The 17,388-nt window shown below is 37.9% G+C and overlaps 1 protein-coding gene across 1 annotated transcript in view; it reads left to right on the forward strand.

The window, feature by feature from the left end:
• LOC107670806 (latent-transforming growth factor beta-binding protein 1-like) overlaps positions 1 to 17,388 on the forward strand; it is an 80,278-nt gene that overhangs the window by 51,012 nt on the left and 11,878 nt on the right. Inside the window, exons 9-21 of the mRNA XM_016463573.1 lie at positions 329 to 388; positions 5,583 to 5,705; positions 8,531 to 8,698; positions 9,116 to 9,331; positions 10,264 to 10,283; positions 11,692 to 11,794; positions 12,186 to 12,272; positions 13,143 to 13,268; positions 14,425 to 14,550; positions 16,140 to 16,259; positions 16,380 to 16,502; positions 16,863 to 16,985; positions 17,085 to 17,210. Of these exons, the coding sequence (XP_016319059.1) occupies positions 329 to 388; positions 5,583 to 5,705; positions 8,531 to 8,698; positions 9,116 to 9,331; positions 10,264 to 10,283; positions 11,692 to 11,794; positions 12,186 to 12,272; positions 13,143 to 13,268; positions 14,425 to 14,550; positions 16,140 to 16,259; positions 16,380 to 16,502; positions 16,863 to 16,985; positions 17,085 to 17,210 (1,521 nt within the window). The remainder of the gene's footprint in view (positions 1 to 328; positions 389 to 5,582; positions 5,706 to 8,530; positions 8,699 to 9,115; positions 9,332 to 10,263; positions 10,284 to 11,691; positions 11,795 to 12,185; positions 12,273 to 13,142; positions 13,269 to 14,424; positions 14,551 to 16,139; positions 16,260 to 16,379; positions 16,503 to 16,862; positions 16,986 to 17,084; positions 17,211 to 17,388) is intronic.

Consider the following 17,388-nt stretch of genomic DNA (forward strand, 5'->3'; position numbering starts at 1 on the left):
TTGGGAACATTTCAGTTGCGTTGCTGTCTATGCAGGGTCAGACAGCTCTCAGATTCCATCAAAAATATCTTAATTTGTGTTCCGAAGATGAACGAAGGGCTTACGGGTTTGAAACGACATGAAGGTGAGTAATTAATGACAGAATTTTCATTTTTGGGGGAATTAACCCTTTAAAATTTTGGTAAGACTAGATTTTTTTGTGTTCTAACTACACCAAAGGTTTTCTTAAATTTGCTGTAGGAGAATGCTTGTCTTTAGAGCTGTATCTAAATGTGCTGTTTTTTTTTTTTAATTCTCCACCTCCTCCTTCTCTCTGTTTTCTCCATAGCGATTCCTTTGATTGAATGTCCTCAAGGCTATAAGAGGCTGAATGCCACTCGCTGTATCGGTAAGAGCCATGGCTTGTTTCTGCTTGTATTACTTTATTGCTCATGCATGCATATATGTTTATCTATTTTTTTTGTTCTTGCAGTGGAAATGTTTGTTGTGCTACATTTTTGTGTGTTTGTGTAGTTATGCATCGATTGTGATGATTTTTGATAAGATGGATGAGTTAATATGTCATTGTCACATACTTATAATTCAGTTCGCCCCCCACTGGCCTTTGTGTGTCACAACGGGCCACATACACCATATGCTGTTCCTTTTATTACACTGCCATTTTAAAACAGTGTCCCAGAGTTATCACAGAGAAGACTTTCTTTCACCGTTACGAGGAGAGACAGGTGGCATCTTTGATAGATCTTTCTAATCTATGTTGAAGTTGGATGTAATAGCGAGAGATCCAACAAATCAGGGCCAGCAGCCAGAATGACTTCAGGGCTCTTCCTCAGCCTGAGTCACAATTAAGTAACGTTCATGCTGTCACGTACTGTTAATGTATGCCTTGGCAATGTAAACTCTTGTTTAGCATGCTAATAAGACAGATTTGGGATGGGGGCGCCTATATTGTTTAACTGCAAATAAAAACAAGCTTAGTATTCTAGTTAGTAACTATAAAATTGCTGAAGCTGCTCATAATTACTCAACCAATCAAAAGTTTGGGGTTGGTACGATTTTTAAATCCTAAAAGAAGATTGATTGATTTATTTGATTAAAAAATCAATAATATTGTGAAAAATTATTATAATTAACAAAATTAATCGTTTTTATTTGTGTATATTTTAAAATGTAATTTATTTCTGTAATGGCAAAGCTGAATTTTCAGCAGCTATTACTCCAGTCTTCAGTCACATGATCCTTCAGAAATCATTTTAATATGCTGATTCTTTGCTCAAGAAAGATTTATTATTATCAATGTTGAAAAGAGTTGTGCTGCTTAGTATTTTTGTGGAATCCGAAATACTTAGTTTTTTAGGATTCTTTGAATAGAAAGCTTGAAAGAACAGCATTTATTTGAAACAGAATTTACTTATAACATTATAAATATATTTTCTGCCACTTTTGATCAGTCTCTATGACCCCAAGCTTTTGAGCTTTATTGTTTTTTAGTGCGGTCTATGCATCCACATTATTCTATATCAAGGCTTTGCAACCTTTGGTACCTATTTGTCTTTCTGTCTCTATTTCTCCACACACCTCCAGCCAAACACATCTGCTGTTAGCAGCCACCAACAGCCACCACAGTCTGCCAAACCCAGAGCTGAACTGCAGCTAAAAGTGAAGCAGGCTGTGTTAGCTGAATGCCACTCGCTGTATCGGTAAGAGCCATGGCTTGTTTCTGCTTGTATTACTTTATTGCTCATGCATGCATATATGTTTATCTATTTTTTTTGTTCTTGCAGTGGAAATGTTTGTTGTGCTACATTTTTGTGTGTTTGTGTAGTTATGCATCGATTGTGATGATTTTTGATAAGATGGATGAGTTAATATGTCATTGTCACATACTTATAATTCAGTTCGCCCCCCACTGGCCTTTGTGTGTCACAACGGGCCACATACACCATATGCTGTTCCTTTTATTACACTGCCATTTTAAAACAGTGTCCCAGAGTTATCACAGAGAAGACTTTCTTTCACCGTTACGAGGAGAGACAGGTGGCATCTTTGATAGATCTTTCTAATCTATGTTGAAGTTGGATGTAATAGCGAGAGATCCAACAAATCAGGGCCAGCAGCCAGAATGACTTCAGGGCTCTTCCTCAGCCTGAGTCACAATTAAGTAACGTTCATGCTGTCACGTACTGTTAATGTATGCCTTGGCAATGTAAACTCTTGTTTAGCATGCTAATAAGACAGATTTGGGATGGGGGCGCCTATATTGTTTAACTGCAAATAAAAACAAGCTTAGTATTCTAGTTAGTAACTATAAAATTGCTGAAGCTGCTCATAATTACTCAACCAATCAAAAGTTTGGGGTTGGTACGATTTTTAAATCCTAAAAGAAGATTGATTGATTTATTTGATTAAAAAATCAATAATATTGTGAAAAATTATTATAATTAACAAAATTAATCGTTTTTATTTGTGTATATTTTAAAATGTAATTTATTTCTGTAATGGCAAAGCTGAATTTTCAGCAGCTATTACTCCAGTCTTCAGTCACATGATCCTTCAGAAATCATTTTAATATGCTGATTCTTTGCTCAAGAAAGATTTATTATTATCAATGTTGAAAAGAGTTGTGCTGCTTAGTATTTTTGTGGAATCCGAAATACTTAGTTTTTTAGGATTCTTTGAATAGAAAGCTTGAAAGAACAGCATTTATTTGAAACAGAATTTACTTATAACATTATAAATATATTTTCTGCCACTTTTGATCAGTCTCTATGACCCCAAGCTTTTGAGCTTTATTGTTTTTTAGTGCGGTCTATGCATCCACATTATTCTATATCAAGGCTTTGCAACCTTTGGTACCTATTTGTCTTTCTGTCTCTATTTCTCCACACACCTCCAGCCAAACACATCTGCTGTTAGCAGCCACCAACAGCCACCTCAGTCTGCCAAACCCAGAGCTGAACCGCAGCTAAAAGTGAAGCAGGCTGTGTTAAGGGGAAGTGCCCAGCGTGTGTCCTGGCCGCAGGCACTCTGGGTCGGGAGAGACAGGAGTTTGGAGGCTGGTAGATCTGGGCAACATTGAGACATACATAGAAATGCATAAAAACTAATAGCAATAAGTTATTTAGTCTCCAATAAACTGTGAAATAAGCCAAAAATAGCTTTTATGTTAGGGGTTGTCATTATTAATAAAGCTTCAAAGTTCTTTTTTGTTTATGGTTTGCAAAAGTAGTAGCTGATCATGTGATCATTATGGGTGCCATGTTAAGATCCCTACAGAACACTATATTTCTCAAAAGTACTATTGAATTTTGAAGGTCTAGTGCTTCTTTAATTTCTTCACAGCATTAGCATGAGGAGGCGTGAGGAGGTATGAAGAACATACCCCGTTTTGATGATTAAAATGTATCTTAGATTTAATAAACAGGCCTCAAAGCACTAAGGGGGTTACTTTACCTCCATATCTTAATGAATATTTCAGTATGGTCTGTTCTCTGAGGCTAGTTTACAGCACTTCTTAGCGCTCAGAGTGCCGTTAAGTTTGAACTTAATCACTGTCCTGGTAACACGGCCTGAGGGTCCCACTAAACCTCTGAAACTTTCCTGCATCAGGCCAGAGTTTTACTGCGTAAGTGGACGTGTCTCCTGTGGTTTGGGTGTTCTGCCAGGCTGTGATGCTCCCACTTCTCTCTTCCTGTCATTAGTCATGTTGCTGTCCTCATTGGCAGGTTTATGCTTTCATAAACATGTCTGACAGAGAATAATCAGCCTTGTCTCTATACTTTTTAAGCATTAAACTTATGTTCAAGATACTTTAACTGTTTCTTATTATTTTCACTTATAATATTTAATAACTTATTTCTGTATGAATTATTTTGCACATCTTTTTTGTATATTATGTTTTGTACGTGTAACCATTGTGTAATTTTTTGCAACTAAGTGAAAATAGTTTAGCAATCTTGGTAACACTTTACAATAAGGTCCCATTAGTTAACATTAATGTGTTAACTAACAATGAGCAATACATTTTTTTACAGTATTTGTTCATCTTTGTTAATGTTAGTTAATAAAAATACAGCTGTTCATTGTTAGTTCATGGTCCATTAAATAATATGTTAAATAATATATGCTAAAATCTGTTAGTAATTGTTAAAATTGACATTAATTAAGATAAATAAATGCTTTAGATGTATTATTCATTGTTAGTTCATGCTTCTGTTGTTAACTATTATTGACAAATGGAACATTATTAAGTGTTGCCACAATAAACATATCTTAATAAGCATAATCTATATAGGCATAATTTACACAGAAAGGAGACATTTGAAGTAAAAAAAAAAAAAAGAATACTCATTGTGTAGCACTATATCAGCACATGTGCCATGTTAACCTGGTTTGTGGGTGGTTAGTGAATAAGACGCAGGTCACTGAAATAATATGTGCAAAAGTGGTTTAGATTTAGTAAATTCACCCCTCAGGAGATCTTTAAGAATCTGCTACCATGCAGATTCTTTAGTTGTATTTTGTATGGAGATGTGGGGTTTTAATGGGGACATTATGATGTCATGGCTTTGAGTGACAGCTCCCCTGGGCCAGTCTGTGTTCTGGTGCAGATGTTTGGATGCTTGAGGGATTGAGTGTATGCCCTCTCTCCATGAACATCACTGTCATCATGAACACATTAGCATTGCGTTAGGAAATGTGTTGGATCTGTGTCCCACTCTAAGTGACTGGGAATGATGACTGCCCACGCCCTTAACTTGCACTCAATGGCCTCTTGGAGGGATATTAGTGTGCTCTCTCTCTCTCTCTGTGTGTGTGTGTGTGTGTGTGTGTGTATATGTTCCTTTTCTGACAGATTCTTATAGAGATGGTGGATCACACCATATGGGTTTGCATTAGCTGTGGAAAAAATCACATGCATTCTTTGTGCCTGTGCATGCACATATGGAAAAAGTGATTTTATTTTATCTTTTTTAAGAAACATCTCTAAGAAGATAATTTACTTGAGAGGCAAAAGTGCATAATATATTAAATCTTGTTTTCAGAGAATCTGGAAGTTATGTTTATTTTTCCAACTCCCATTGGCAAATAGTTGTTCATGTTTTAAGCATTTTATCTAACAAAATTTAGTTTTTTTTTGTTTTTTTTTACGTTTTAAAACAAGAAAAATACATTTAATTCAAGATGAAATCCAAAGGCTTATTTTCTTACAAAAATTTTTCTTCACAAGTAAATTTATCTTTGAAGTATTTTAAGCATTTTAGATTTTAATGCCAGAAAACAAGAAGAAAATATGCAATGTGTGCATCTTAAGCCTTTTTTTCTTGTATTCTCAATGTAATACTGTCATTATTTACTTGGCCTCATGTTGTTCCACACTGTATTACTTTCTTTCTTCTGCAGAGTACATAATAAGATTGAAAAATGCTTCATTGTTTTTTTGTCTATACAATGAAGGTCACAGTTTTGACTCTCAGTGGACAAAAAAAATCTTGTTTAGACTTGAATCTTTCTTCAAAATATCTAATTTTGTGTTCCACAGAAAAAATATGAGAGTTCCTTATGTCTGTTATTACCCTCAGATATTGATGAGTGCCAGATTCAAGGAGTTTGTCCCAATGGAAACTGCATAAACACTATGGGAAGCTACAGATGTATCTGCAACCCAGGCTTTGTGCCTGATCCCAGCCTGACCACCTGCTTCCGTAAGTCTCTTCTCTTCTCTTCTCTTCTCTTCTCTTCTCTTCTCTTCTCTTCTCTTCTCTCCTCTCCTCTCCTCTCCTCTCCTCTCCTCTCCAAGTGTAACTTGGATGGCTGATGTCTTTGGCATGTCCCTGCTGTCTCCTTGTTTACCTACTCAAAGATATCTACAAATGTAAATGGAATCAGTGCAGTGCTAATCACTTCAGCTTATAGCAGTAAGACTGGCTGATTAGTCTAGCTAGCAGCATGATTTAACATGGCTTCTAACACTAACCGAGGCTGTCACGTGAACGGAGGGTTCTCTGCTGTTCAGGCATGAACATGTAACAGCAAGGTTGAAATGTGCTGGTATAATTCGTGCAGTCGGGTCAATGGGGCACAAATACGCTCAAGCTGTCTCTGTGATTTAATGAAGTAACCTAAGTGTGCTGTCTGTGTTATTGTGATAAATATAGTGGCTGTTCCTTCTCCTGGAAGCCAGCGCTTGCCAAATTACACCTCTGGAACACGGCACGCCGTCATGTCCTTTTGTTAGGAGAAGATCTGAGAGTTCTTTTAATCCTCCTTTTAGCCTTCAGTTTTTTGCTCATATATACAGTATGTTTTGGCTGACAGTATAAGGTCTGTCAACACAAATCTGCTGTTATCTGCTATATGAAAATGTTGAATTGTACATCTCTATAAAAAACTTGGCTTGGAACTAGGGCTGGGTATCGATTCAGATGTTCCAATTCGATTCGATTTCGATTTTCAAGCTCTCAATTCGATTCGAGATAACGTCTGTGATACATTACTCAACGCTGCAAAAACACGTAGAAACATTTGAAGCTCCCCTGAGCGCAATCACAAGTATGATGATGATCTGGTCAGTCGCACTGGTGCTCCTAAAAAAATGTTTTAGTCGCACTGTAGAGCCCTGGAAGGTGGTGATGACCTCGGGAACGCACCTGAATCCGCCATTTTAAGCAATGAATGAATGACGGACTCTCCGCTGTAACATCGCTCAAGGCAAATAAGGGGGTGACATCTAGTGGATTAGACTAGTAATAAGATTAACGTAAATCTTATGTACAATGTTTGTGGAAATAAATATTGAAAAAAATCGATTCGTGGCCTTCGAGAATCGATATTGAATCGACCACATATTAAAAAACGATATATCGAAAAATCGATTTTTTTGCCCAGCCCTACTTGGAACTGGCTCTTTATTAAAGTGAGAAATTAATATGTGAGAAAGCACATTGACAATTCTTTTATACTGTATATCTACACATTTACCTGAAGGCACTCATCCATATTGTCACATTAGACAAAGTGTCAAAAAAGTAAGTGTCTAACTGTATTTTAATTATTTAACTTTGGGTGTCATTCCCTAATAATTAAACATATAACAACATACAAATCCTATATGTGACCCTGGACCACAGTCATATAAGGGTCAATTTTTTGAAATAGAGATTTATACATCATCCGAAAGCTGACTGTAGATGATTTGTTAGGATAGGGCATTATTTGGCTGAGATATAACCTTTTAAAATCTGGAATTTGAGGATGAAAAAAATCGAAATATTGAGAAAATGTCTCAGGTTACTTATGTAACCATGGTTCCCGAGTAGGGAACGAGACACTGCGTCCTCTAGGGGTCGCTAAGGGGAACGCCTCGTCGTGACCCGTGTCTGAAGCATACATTGAAAAAACACCAACTTGTTGGCCGGCGACAGCCATGACGTCACTACCGGTTCCAGATCCACCTGCGATCCCCACGAGCTCATTCCCTTCTGTGCCTTGTGAGACAAATGAGAGCGGAGCCTTTTCCCTTGGAAAAAACGCTCGCAGTGCACGCCGATTGCCCCCTCGGAGACATCGCTTGCGTGCTCTTCGCCCAAACAAACAACGCATAGATCGTGTGTGTCATAAAGATATATAGAAATATATGTATATTACCATTCAAACATTTGGGGTCCATAAGATTTTTAAATGTTTATGCTCAACATCATACAACTGTAAAACTGTAATTTACTATTTTAAATAACTGTTTTCCATTTTAATGTATCTTAAAATGTATTTTATTTCTATGATGGCAAAGCTAATCTTTCAGCAGCTATTACTCCAGTCTAAAGTGTCACATGATTCTTCAGAAATCATTGTAATATGCTGATTTGGTCCTCAATAAACATTTTATATTATCATGAATGTTAAAAACAGTTGTGCCACTTAATATTTTTGTGAAAATCATGATACATTTTTTCATGACTCTTGATGAATAGAACGTTCAAAAGAACGGCATATATTTGAAAGATATTTTTTTTTGTAATAATGTAAAAGTCTCAATTTAATCTGTCATTGCTGTACAAAAAAAAATTATCTTACTGACCCCAAACTTCTGAACAGTTATATTTGTATATATACATATATATATATATATATATATATATATATACATATTTAAGAAGGTATCTGATAATAAGTGCTTCCTTATGTACTAACCCCCTGTATATACCCTTTGTCACATGCTTTCTGCTTAACTGACCTCTTTACACTTACTGTAGTTATATTCTTGTCCCGTGTTCTTGTCTATCTTGCGTTAAAAAACAATATCACTTTTTTCATACACCGTCTCTGTCATGCTTTCCCCTACACTCCACCTATAATGTGGTTATAGAGGCAGTTGTTCTTTTGTTATGGCATTGTAGTCATGCATAGATGGAACACAAGGTGAAGGGAATCTCTTTTCTCTTCTGTTGTTCTTTCTCTCTCTTCCATGTTTGTGTCATACACCGTGCACACTCCTCCCCTCCCTCCCTCCTTCCGTCTCCACGGTAACCAGCCGAAACACCTGCTCTTCGCGAGGAGAAAGGTGCTTGCTTCCGATTGGTCAGTTCGGGGAAGCAGTGCTTGCACCCTGTGTCCACTCAGCTGAGTAAACAGTTATGCTGTTGTAGTGTGGGCAAGGCCTGGGGTCCTCATTGTGACCGCTGCCCCCTACCTGGGACAGGTAAGCTACCTGAGACAAACCCCCTGTCAGCCCCACCTGTTCTACTTGTATCATTCCCTCTCTGTCCTCCACATCAGTGTGGTTTGCATGTGTGTTCCACAGCTCGGCTATTTAGATGCTTTTACACGCCATCACTCTGTTTTTGTTAGCTCTGCTGTAGAATTTTGCGTTTTCATATACACTTCTTACCTTACATTTGTATTTGCCTTCCCGTGAGGCCTGCAAAATTAGTTGATTTTTGCCTTTTGTGCCCTCAGACCATCAGATAGATAGATAGATGGATGGATGGATAGAAATACAGATGGGTGGGTGGATGGATGGGTGGATAGAAATACAGACAGAGACAGATAGATAGATAGATAGATAGATAGATTTGTGTGTGAATATGTTGTTGAGCATTTTTTCCTTCTCTCTTAGCTGCGTTTAAAGAAATCTGTCCTGGAGGAATGGGTTATCATGTCACCACACCGTACATTTACAAGCCCAAACCTCCTAATGGACACAGCCAGACAGACGGTCATGGGCAGAGCAAGCCCACCATCAGACACCAAGCGCCTGTGGATCATCCCATGCCCTTCCCCACCCTACAGCAGCCCGTGGAAGCTCTCAGCATTACAGAGAGGCAGCTACCTGGTGAGTCACACAGGACAGAAACTGAATGGCTTTAAGCTGCTCTATTTATCCAACAGTCTGAGTTACGTCTGTGAATATACAGATATTGTGTTTTGTTTGTTTTATTTGCCTCATGCTGGATATTACAAACATGTGTTAAGGAAACCTGCCAGATTTGGGTTTGTGATGCAAAGTTTATTTACATGATGGTCTGCCTGGATGCATTTTATGAAGGAGAGACACATACACACAATAACTACACCAGCAAGAACTCTTTCACCCTCTTCCCTGTCCTTCTTTCCTTCTCTTTTAAATGTCATCACATGCACGCTTGGCACCAGGCAATGGACTGAGACTTGGCACAGGTCTGGAGAAGACCGAGATCCAAAATGTAGCCAAGCTTCTGTTGTTCCTATAGAAAGTGAACATAGGACTGTTCTCTCTTTGGCAGAGACAGAGAGTCATTAGTATTGCTTCCACCTTGCAAAACCAATGTCAAAGCTGATGAAGGATTCCAGAAGATCAGTGCATCGCATCATATTTTCTCCTTTCACTACTCTCACACAAAATGAACTGCACAGATTTTTATAGCCTCTCTGCAAAAGCAGCTCATAAAAGCATTGCACAGCTGAAAAGTGTGGTGGAGGTGGGCCAGGTTCAGAGAGAAAGTATTTGTCCTTGGGCTTTATTAAGTTTTGTCCTGTTGCTGGGAGACCGTGTTTCAAAGTTGTTCTGGAACTAAAATTGGTCCACTGAAGTTCACCCTTTTATACATTACATGACCAAAAGTATGTGGACAGTGCATTTTTATTTTATTTTATTTTTCTTTAAATTCAGATGCATAGCTGGAAGCACTATTTTACTGAATTTACAAATGTGAGAATATTTGTTTTCTAGCTTTGTGTGACACAGTTAATTTTTGTGTTTTTATATGACATAATGACCTGCTGTAGTGCCCACAGTTCCCCGGCAGGTAGGTTGGGTTTGATTCAGCAGTAAGATCTGCTAAATACGCAGCACAGCTGATGCTTTCACACACATGTCAATGCAGCACTGCAAAATAGCAGCAAACTTGTGTGCAGGAACTGCAAACATTCAAAGCATAACATCATCATATCATCACTACTGCATGACCGCTCTGTGCGCTCAGCATTCTGCTCTACAGATGCACGTGTATGTGTCAGTGTGTGTCCTTTGCTTTGTGAATGATTGTGTATGTGTTTTTAATTAGCCTACATTAACATTTACAAAAGAGCAGTTTTAAGTAGAAGTTTTTAAGATTTAAAGTTTAAGATTTATTCTTTGGTTGTAACTTATTACACTCAAGATTGGTCTAGACATGCAGTGTTTAGCTGGTTTGCAGCTAAATGTCTCTTCAGTTTATGAAGGATAGAGATTAAAAGACACTATATTATTTCAAGAGCACTCTCAAATAATGTAATTAGGGAAGATGTTTCTATGTGATCAGCTCTTTGAGACTCTTTAACAGCTCAGTTTAGGGAAGCATGGCTTTCAAGTAAGATAAGCAGGCTTCAGGTTTCTGATCTCTCTGTGGAACAAAATGGATTTGATTTCACCCTTCAACGGCATTTTTTAAAATGCTTGGTTCCTCAGATTGTCACACTGGTGGAACCCTATGAAGAACTTCTAGGCACCCTTTCAGTTCTCTGATGAATGTACAAAGTGTAGCCCATAAGTTCCTTCATGTTCCTCCAGTAACCCCGTGAGGTTTTGATTCACTTAAAAATGAGTGAAGGATATTTGAGGGAGCTTCAAAAGTTGCCTAGAAGTTCTCTGAAGGATTCTGCCAGTGTAGCAATCTGAGGAACCCCAGTTTGTTTCACAATTATTTATATTTTTATGGTTTAACTTTCTCGTCCCAGAGCTACTGTAAATCAAGAGGGTATGCATTGTTTAGTACGTGTGAGTGTGGGTGTGTGTGTGTGTGTGTGAGAGAGAGAGACAGAAGAGGGCAGAGTTGGAGAGATTGCATCTCGCTTTCTTCCACACAACTTGAAAGACTCTGTCCCAATTGCCACCTTTAGCCCTTGCGGTCTATTTCCACACTTTGTTGACGTAATTCTGCATAGGCTTTCAGATAATATGCTGCATTAGTGCCACCTTGTCTCAGGGGCACTCTTCTTTCTGAAACGTAAAGTGATAAAGAGTATCATGGACTTTGCAAGACCGCAAAGCATCAAATGTGCCATTTGGGACAGGGCCCAAAATATTTACAGCTCCGCCCACTTTAACGCCCCATGCAGTCAGAGCAGAAGCAGACTGAATTGCTTATTCCTTTGCTTTAGTTGCCAATAAATTTGCTGTATCTCTTTGTGGATCAGTCGATTACTATGTGTGTCATTTGTTTCTTATGTTTGAAGGAGCTTTATACCCACATGAGTGTTGATAGGTCAGTAGTACAGCCCGGACAGGCCCAGCTGTCACCCGGGGTGTCTACAATCAGGATGGAGCCTGCCCTCCCAGGTCTCAATCCCACTTGTACTTGCATATCCCCATAATAACCTCTTCACCTATTTTACGTTTATAGTTGACCCACTGGTTTATGCAAAGATTTCTGAAGTCTTTGTGACTGGATTGATTCTGTTTAAATTGGAATAAAGCAATTAATTTCAAATGTGTATAAGTGGCCTAAACAAACACATCCAGATGGTGACAACAATGGGTGGATCTGTTATCTGCCAATGTGGTCATATTTAGTTTTTGTTTGTCATATTGAGAGAGATCATGAAATCATTATTTTTTTGTAAAAAAATCTTGTCCATGGCATTTCGTTGGACTTCTTAGCAAACTGTTGAATGTCCTGAATCTCTTTTCTTTCTCTTCCTATGTTGCCCCATTCCCTGTCACTCTCCAGAGGTGGTGGAGAAGGTGTCACCACCCGCTCCTGTGGCACTTCCGCCCTCCATAGAAAGTCAGGACATCTCCCCAACACAGCTGGCAGGTGAGTCCATCCATTCATGTAATGTATATTTGGGATGCACAATATTACTGATAAGTCTATAATTATATTAATGTTTTGGCTGGAAAAGTACTATTTTGTATAAATAATGTAATATTGATACACCAAAAGTTATAATCAGTCATTTAAATGCTAGAAACTTTACTCTTCATCCATCTCTATTCCGCTCTGTCCACTTGTTTTCTTATGGGCATATTTCAAGATCATGTTTTTAAAGGAAGGAGGCTCCAAACACTTTCTTTTAAAACATGTTACAAACACGGAATTAAAAACTGAACAGACTGCTCAATGAAACCTAATTAGATCTTTTGTGCTCTTTCACCTCTTGTTGATTCTTCTTCTTAACTTTATTTTTATTATTAATCCAGGGAGTGGTAAGCAAGAATGTTCCACTTTCATAGGTCAGAACAGGCCACAACAAGCAAGGGATTAATTAGGAAGTTGCAAAGATATTTTGTTCTTTGTTTCCGAGCAGATACCTATCACAAACCCTAACATTTATGTATTTCATTATTTTTTGTTAACACCAAGTCAACTAGGATCTTTTCTGCATAACTGTTGGCACAGGGTTAATAAGCCAACTTATGCAATTCACATTCTCCAGATACATGTTCAGCCATTCTTTCCTTCCCTCAGAGAAAGAAAAATTCATACCAAAGCCAATAAATGTCTGCTTCCAATAAGTGATGGAATGCATGACTTGTTTGTTGATTCAAAAGGTCATGTAGCCCTTCATTTATTAGTCTCTGATGTTTATTTAATGCATTGCCTTTACTGTGAAAATGCAAAAAAAATACCTTGTTCTTCATTCTCTCTCTCTCTCTCTCTCTCTCTCTCTCTCTCTCTCCACAGAGATTGACGAGTGTCAACTGACACCTGATATCTGTGGTGCAGGAATCTGTTATAACACTGTTGACAGCTACAAGTGCATCTGTGATGACGGCTATAGAATAGACAGTGAGGGCACCATATGTGTAGGTGAGAGTTCAAAGGTTAAACTACTGATACTGTAGATCTCAACATCCATTACCATTACCAAGAACTGGCTCTCTAATTCATTCCTTTGCGTTATGTAATGCGTCCATAAATCCATCATACATCCATTTGATATAGTCAGTCATTGATTAAACGGGCAGTGTTTGTGTGTCAAGGAACCTCTTAAAAGGATAGTTCACCCTAAAATGGAAACCCACATTTAGTTCCAAACATGTATTAGTTTCTAACTAATCTATCTTCTGTGGAACACAAAAAAGTAACCTCTAACTCTAGCACTCTCTATTCTAATTCTATTCTTTAAAAAAAAACTTGTCCCTTTTAGACTTGCAGTCTATTCATTTACTAACTGCTTGTTTTCTTAAAAGAAAAAAAAACTAAAACTATCTTTTTTAATCGTTTTGTATTCTATCTATTTGTTTTCTTTTTATTTATTGTCCAATTAACAAAAGCAAAAAAAGGCCTCTAACACTAGCTTGCTCTATTCTTTTTCTATTCTATCTGTTTCTATCTTTTTATTTATTATATAATTTAAAAAAAACCTTGCTACGTGTACTGCATTAAGCTAACTGAGGCTTGTTATAGCACTTGCATATCATTGCTCTTTTGTTGATTTTGATTGCTTCCATTGTCCTCATTTTTATAAAAGGGTCTGCTAAATGACTAAATGTAAATGTAGGTATTTTGAAAATATATTTGTCCACACAATGAAAGTCAATGGGGTCCAAAACAAAATGAAATAACAACAACAACAATAATTTTATTGGTGTTTTATTTGGTGTTCCACCAAAGAATGCAGAATTATCTTTTTGGGTGAACTTTCCATTTAAGAAAACATCTTCTTAGTCACCATAATATCTAATTATCTAAAACAGAACCAAACATTGACTACAATGCTTGTTTCTATGTAGAAATAGTCATATTTTGGAAAAATTACCATTTATATTTAATTTTTTTAAACCATTTTTAGACTCCATTTTTAGTATATGCCTGATTTTATAAGACGTCTATGTTTCTAAATCCAGGTGATGGCATCTCAGTAGGTTATATGCTATGAAAACACTTGATTCGAATAGGAATTTGTGTCTTAAACTGCCTGCAAAGACAGATCTATCAATTACCTGATGATCATTTTTGACAGATGTCGACGAGTGTGCAGAGAGCCCAAGTTTGTGTGCTAATGGTCACTGTCAGAACACTCCAGGCGGATTCCTGTGTGCGTGTGAGCCAGGCTTCATGCCTAACGAGAAGGGCACCAGCTGCTCCGGTAATTAAGAGACTGTCCCATATAAACTCACCCGTGTACACAAACTCACAGAGTAGGGTTCACAATCTTTGACTGGTACATAGATTTACTATTTAATTTCTTCAGCTCCTTCTTTTACGAATCTTTTTTTATCAATTATTTATTTTGTGAACATGTTAGAAGAGAAGAAACATGTCCCGTTTGGAAGTTTGAAGGTCTGTATTTTTCCTCGTGAGCCATTAGCAGTCCTCTCCTTCCACTTTCTTGGCCCTTATTTTGATCCAGACAGATCAGCACTCATATGAAGTCTGCTTTTGGTCTTGAACCGCAATGTGGTCATCTAAATACAGGCACAGCTCTGTCTTTTTCTCAACTCCAAATACATCCTGTGTGTGTGTGTCATTAGCTGGTTTTCAGGGTTTGCAGACAAGGTAGAAACCACCTCCCTGTGACACACTTTGAGGTTTGTGGAGGAAGAAGAGAGGTATTATCATACCCTCAACCGAGTCACCCAAATACCTCAGAACTGCTGCAGATGAGGAAATGTTCATGGTACTTGGAAAACACATCTTCTCCTCATATTAGGAAATCCAGAGTACAAGACATCCGGAAACTTCTGCCCAGAGTTACTCATTACATCCATTTAAACTGATATGGCCAGCACATTGGTTTCTCTGGTTAACTGGTTTAACTGTTCCAGTAATATCCTCTTTTAGTTTCATAGCAGTTACACATTTAGGAATGTGTCCCACCTTTATTCCACAAGCCAGAATTTGTGAAACTGCTACGGAATGGGGAGCGTCAGCTCTTTAATGCAATTGTTTGTTTGCTCAATCCCAGTCTATGAGACAGAAATTATTTCATTTTTGATCTGGGAGATTGATTTTACTCTTTGATTATGCATTATAATTGCATTTTCTTCACATCTAAATCTCCCATTTGTGCACTTCATTGTGCTCATAACACCGCTAAACCTTAGCTCCAGCATTCTTTGTAAATTTGGGGTTACCGAATTCGAGTTCTAGGTAGGTTGGAGATTTGTTATGAGATTTTATACCTCAATATGTGACCTTGTAATTCAAAGAAAATTGAAAAACTTTGTTTTAAGTGTTGAAAATGTGTCCTCATAAATACAGCTGTCTGCTTTAATGTAAAGCTCTTTAAAAATCTGTTGTGGTGGTGATTAGGTGATGTGTTTTCACACTCTAACTGCTTTAATGTAACACATCCATTCAGTGTAGAGATGAAGTATCTTTGGCAGCCGCTGGAAGCAGTAATAAAGGCAAATGGATGGTTGAGCATGTAGAAGGAAGAAGGCATGGTGCCGTCGTACATCACAGTTTCACAGTTAAGATGTTTTTCTTTGAGTAACTTCATTAATAAAGGTGTAGCAGAGAGATGGAGAACAAAATGAGCTTTCCTGCACATTTTGAGTCGATGGTTTCCTGTTCTCCTCACAGCAGGGCAGCAATAGCACCCATCCATAACAACAGACCCTCCTATCAAACCTTCACAGCTGGCACACGCAGACTCTCCACTGGCTGGATGGATATCATGAACTCGTATATGATTTTGAATCAGTCTATTAATTTCTGCTTGTGTCTATGTAGATATCGATGAATGTCAGGATGGGAGAGTGTGTCCGTCCGGTCTCTGCTATAACACTCTGGGCTCTTTCATGTGTTCTCCTTGTCCGGATGGGTTTGAAGGGAGAAATGGCCAATGTGTTGGTAATAAGCCTTTTTTTATTTAGCACAGCTACTTTTTGACAAATGAGGGGGCCTTTATAAATGTGACCCACAGAAGTGTCTTTCTTCAGATGTATTGTGTGCGTGACCTTCTCTGTGCAGATATAAATGAGTGTCTGGATGAAAAAGTATGCACTCATGGTCAGTGCTTCAATCGGGAGGGCTATTTCGTTTGCACATGTGATGAAGGATTCTCGCTCACTCCTGATGGCAAGGCCTGCATAGGTACTATCCTTCCACAGTTCAGCAGCTTTTAGTATTTTTCAAAGATTTTGTTTGTCTTGATCTTGTCTAACAAATGACAGATAAGACTCTCCAACCTTCAAGTGATTTTCTTATTTTGTTTTGTCTTGTTTGATGTATTTTGTTTTTGTTCTTTTTTTTTTTCATTTTGTGTTGTTTTGTTTTGTATTTTGTTTTCTTTTGTTTTATGATTAGTTTCATTTTGTTTGCATGTTGCGCAGCCTGGCTTTTAATGTGCTTTATGACAGCATTGTGAATTTCATCATTGTGATTGTTATACAACCAGGTTAAACAAAAACAGATAAAATGCAAGTGAGCAAACTGCAACTTTGTGTGTCACAGACATTGACGAATGCCAGGATGACAGTGTGTGCATCCAAGGTCACTGTCAGAATACAGAGGGGTCGTTTATCTGCAACTGTGAGCCCGGCTTTATATTGTCGTCCACAGGAGACCAATGTAACGGTACGAGAGTGCATGTGTGTGATATGTAATCATGTATTCATTTTAAGGGCATCTGGGATTGATTCTGTGTGCAATGTTGAAATATTCTGATGTTTACAGACGTGGACGAGTGTTTGGAGTTATCTCAGACCTGTGATGGTGTGGGGCAGTGCGTCAATATGTTGGGATCTTACCAGTGCAACTGCCCACAGGGATATAGACAAGTTAACGGCACCAGCTGCCAAGGTGAGAATCATACAAACCCACGTATACAGAGGCTGTGTTCTAGAATAGTATACTATCATACTACTCTTACAGTTTCTGCAGCATGTACTATATATAAAATGCATTTTGTGAATTTAAGTGTGCTTAAAGCACATGGATGAGCAATTTGATACAATTGAAGAGTCCTGCTGAAAGAAAC

This window comes from Sinocyclocheilus anshuiensis, unplaced genomic scaffold (genome assembly GCF_001515605.1).
Source record: "Sinocyclocheilus anshuiensis isolate Anshui unplaced genomic scaffold, SAMN03320099.WGS_v1.1 scaffold784, whole genome shotgun sequence".
Taxonomy (NCBI): domain Eukaryota; kingdom Metazoa; phylum Chordata; class Actinopteri; order Cypriniformes; family Cyprinidae; genus Sinocyclocheilus; species Sinocyclocheilus anshuiensis.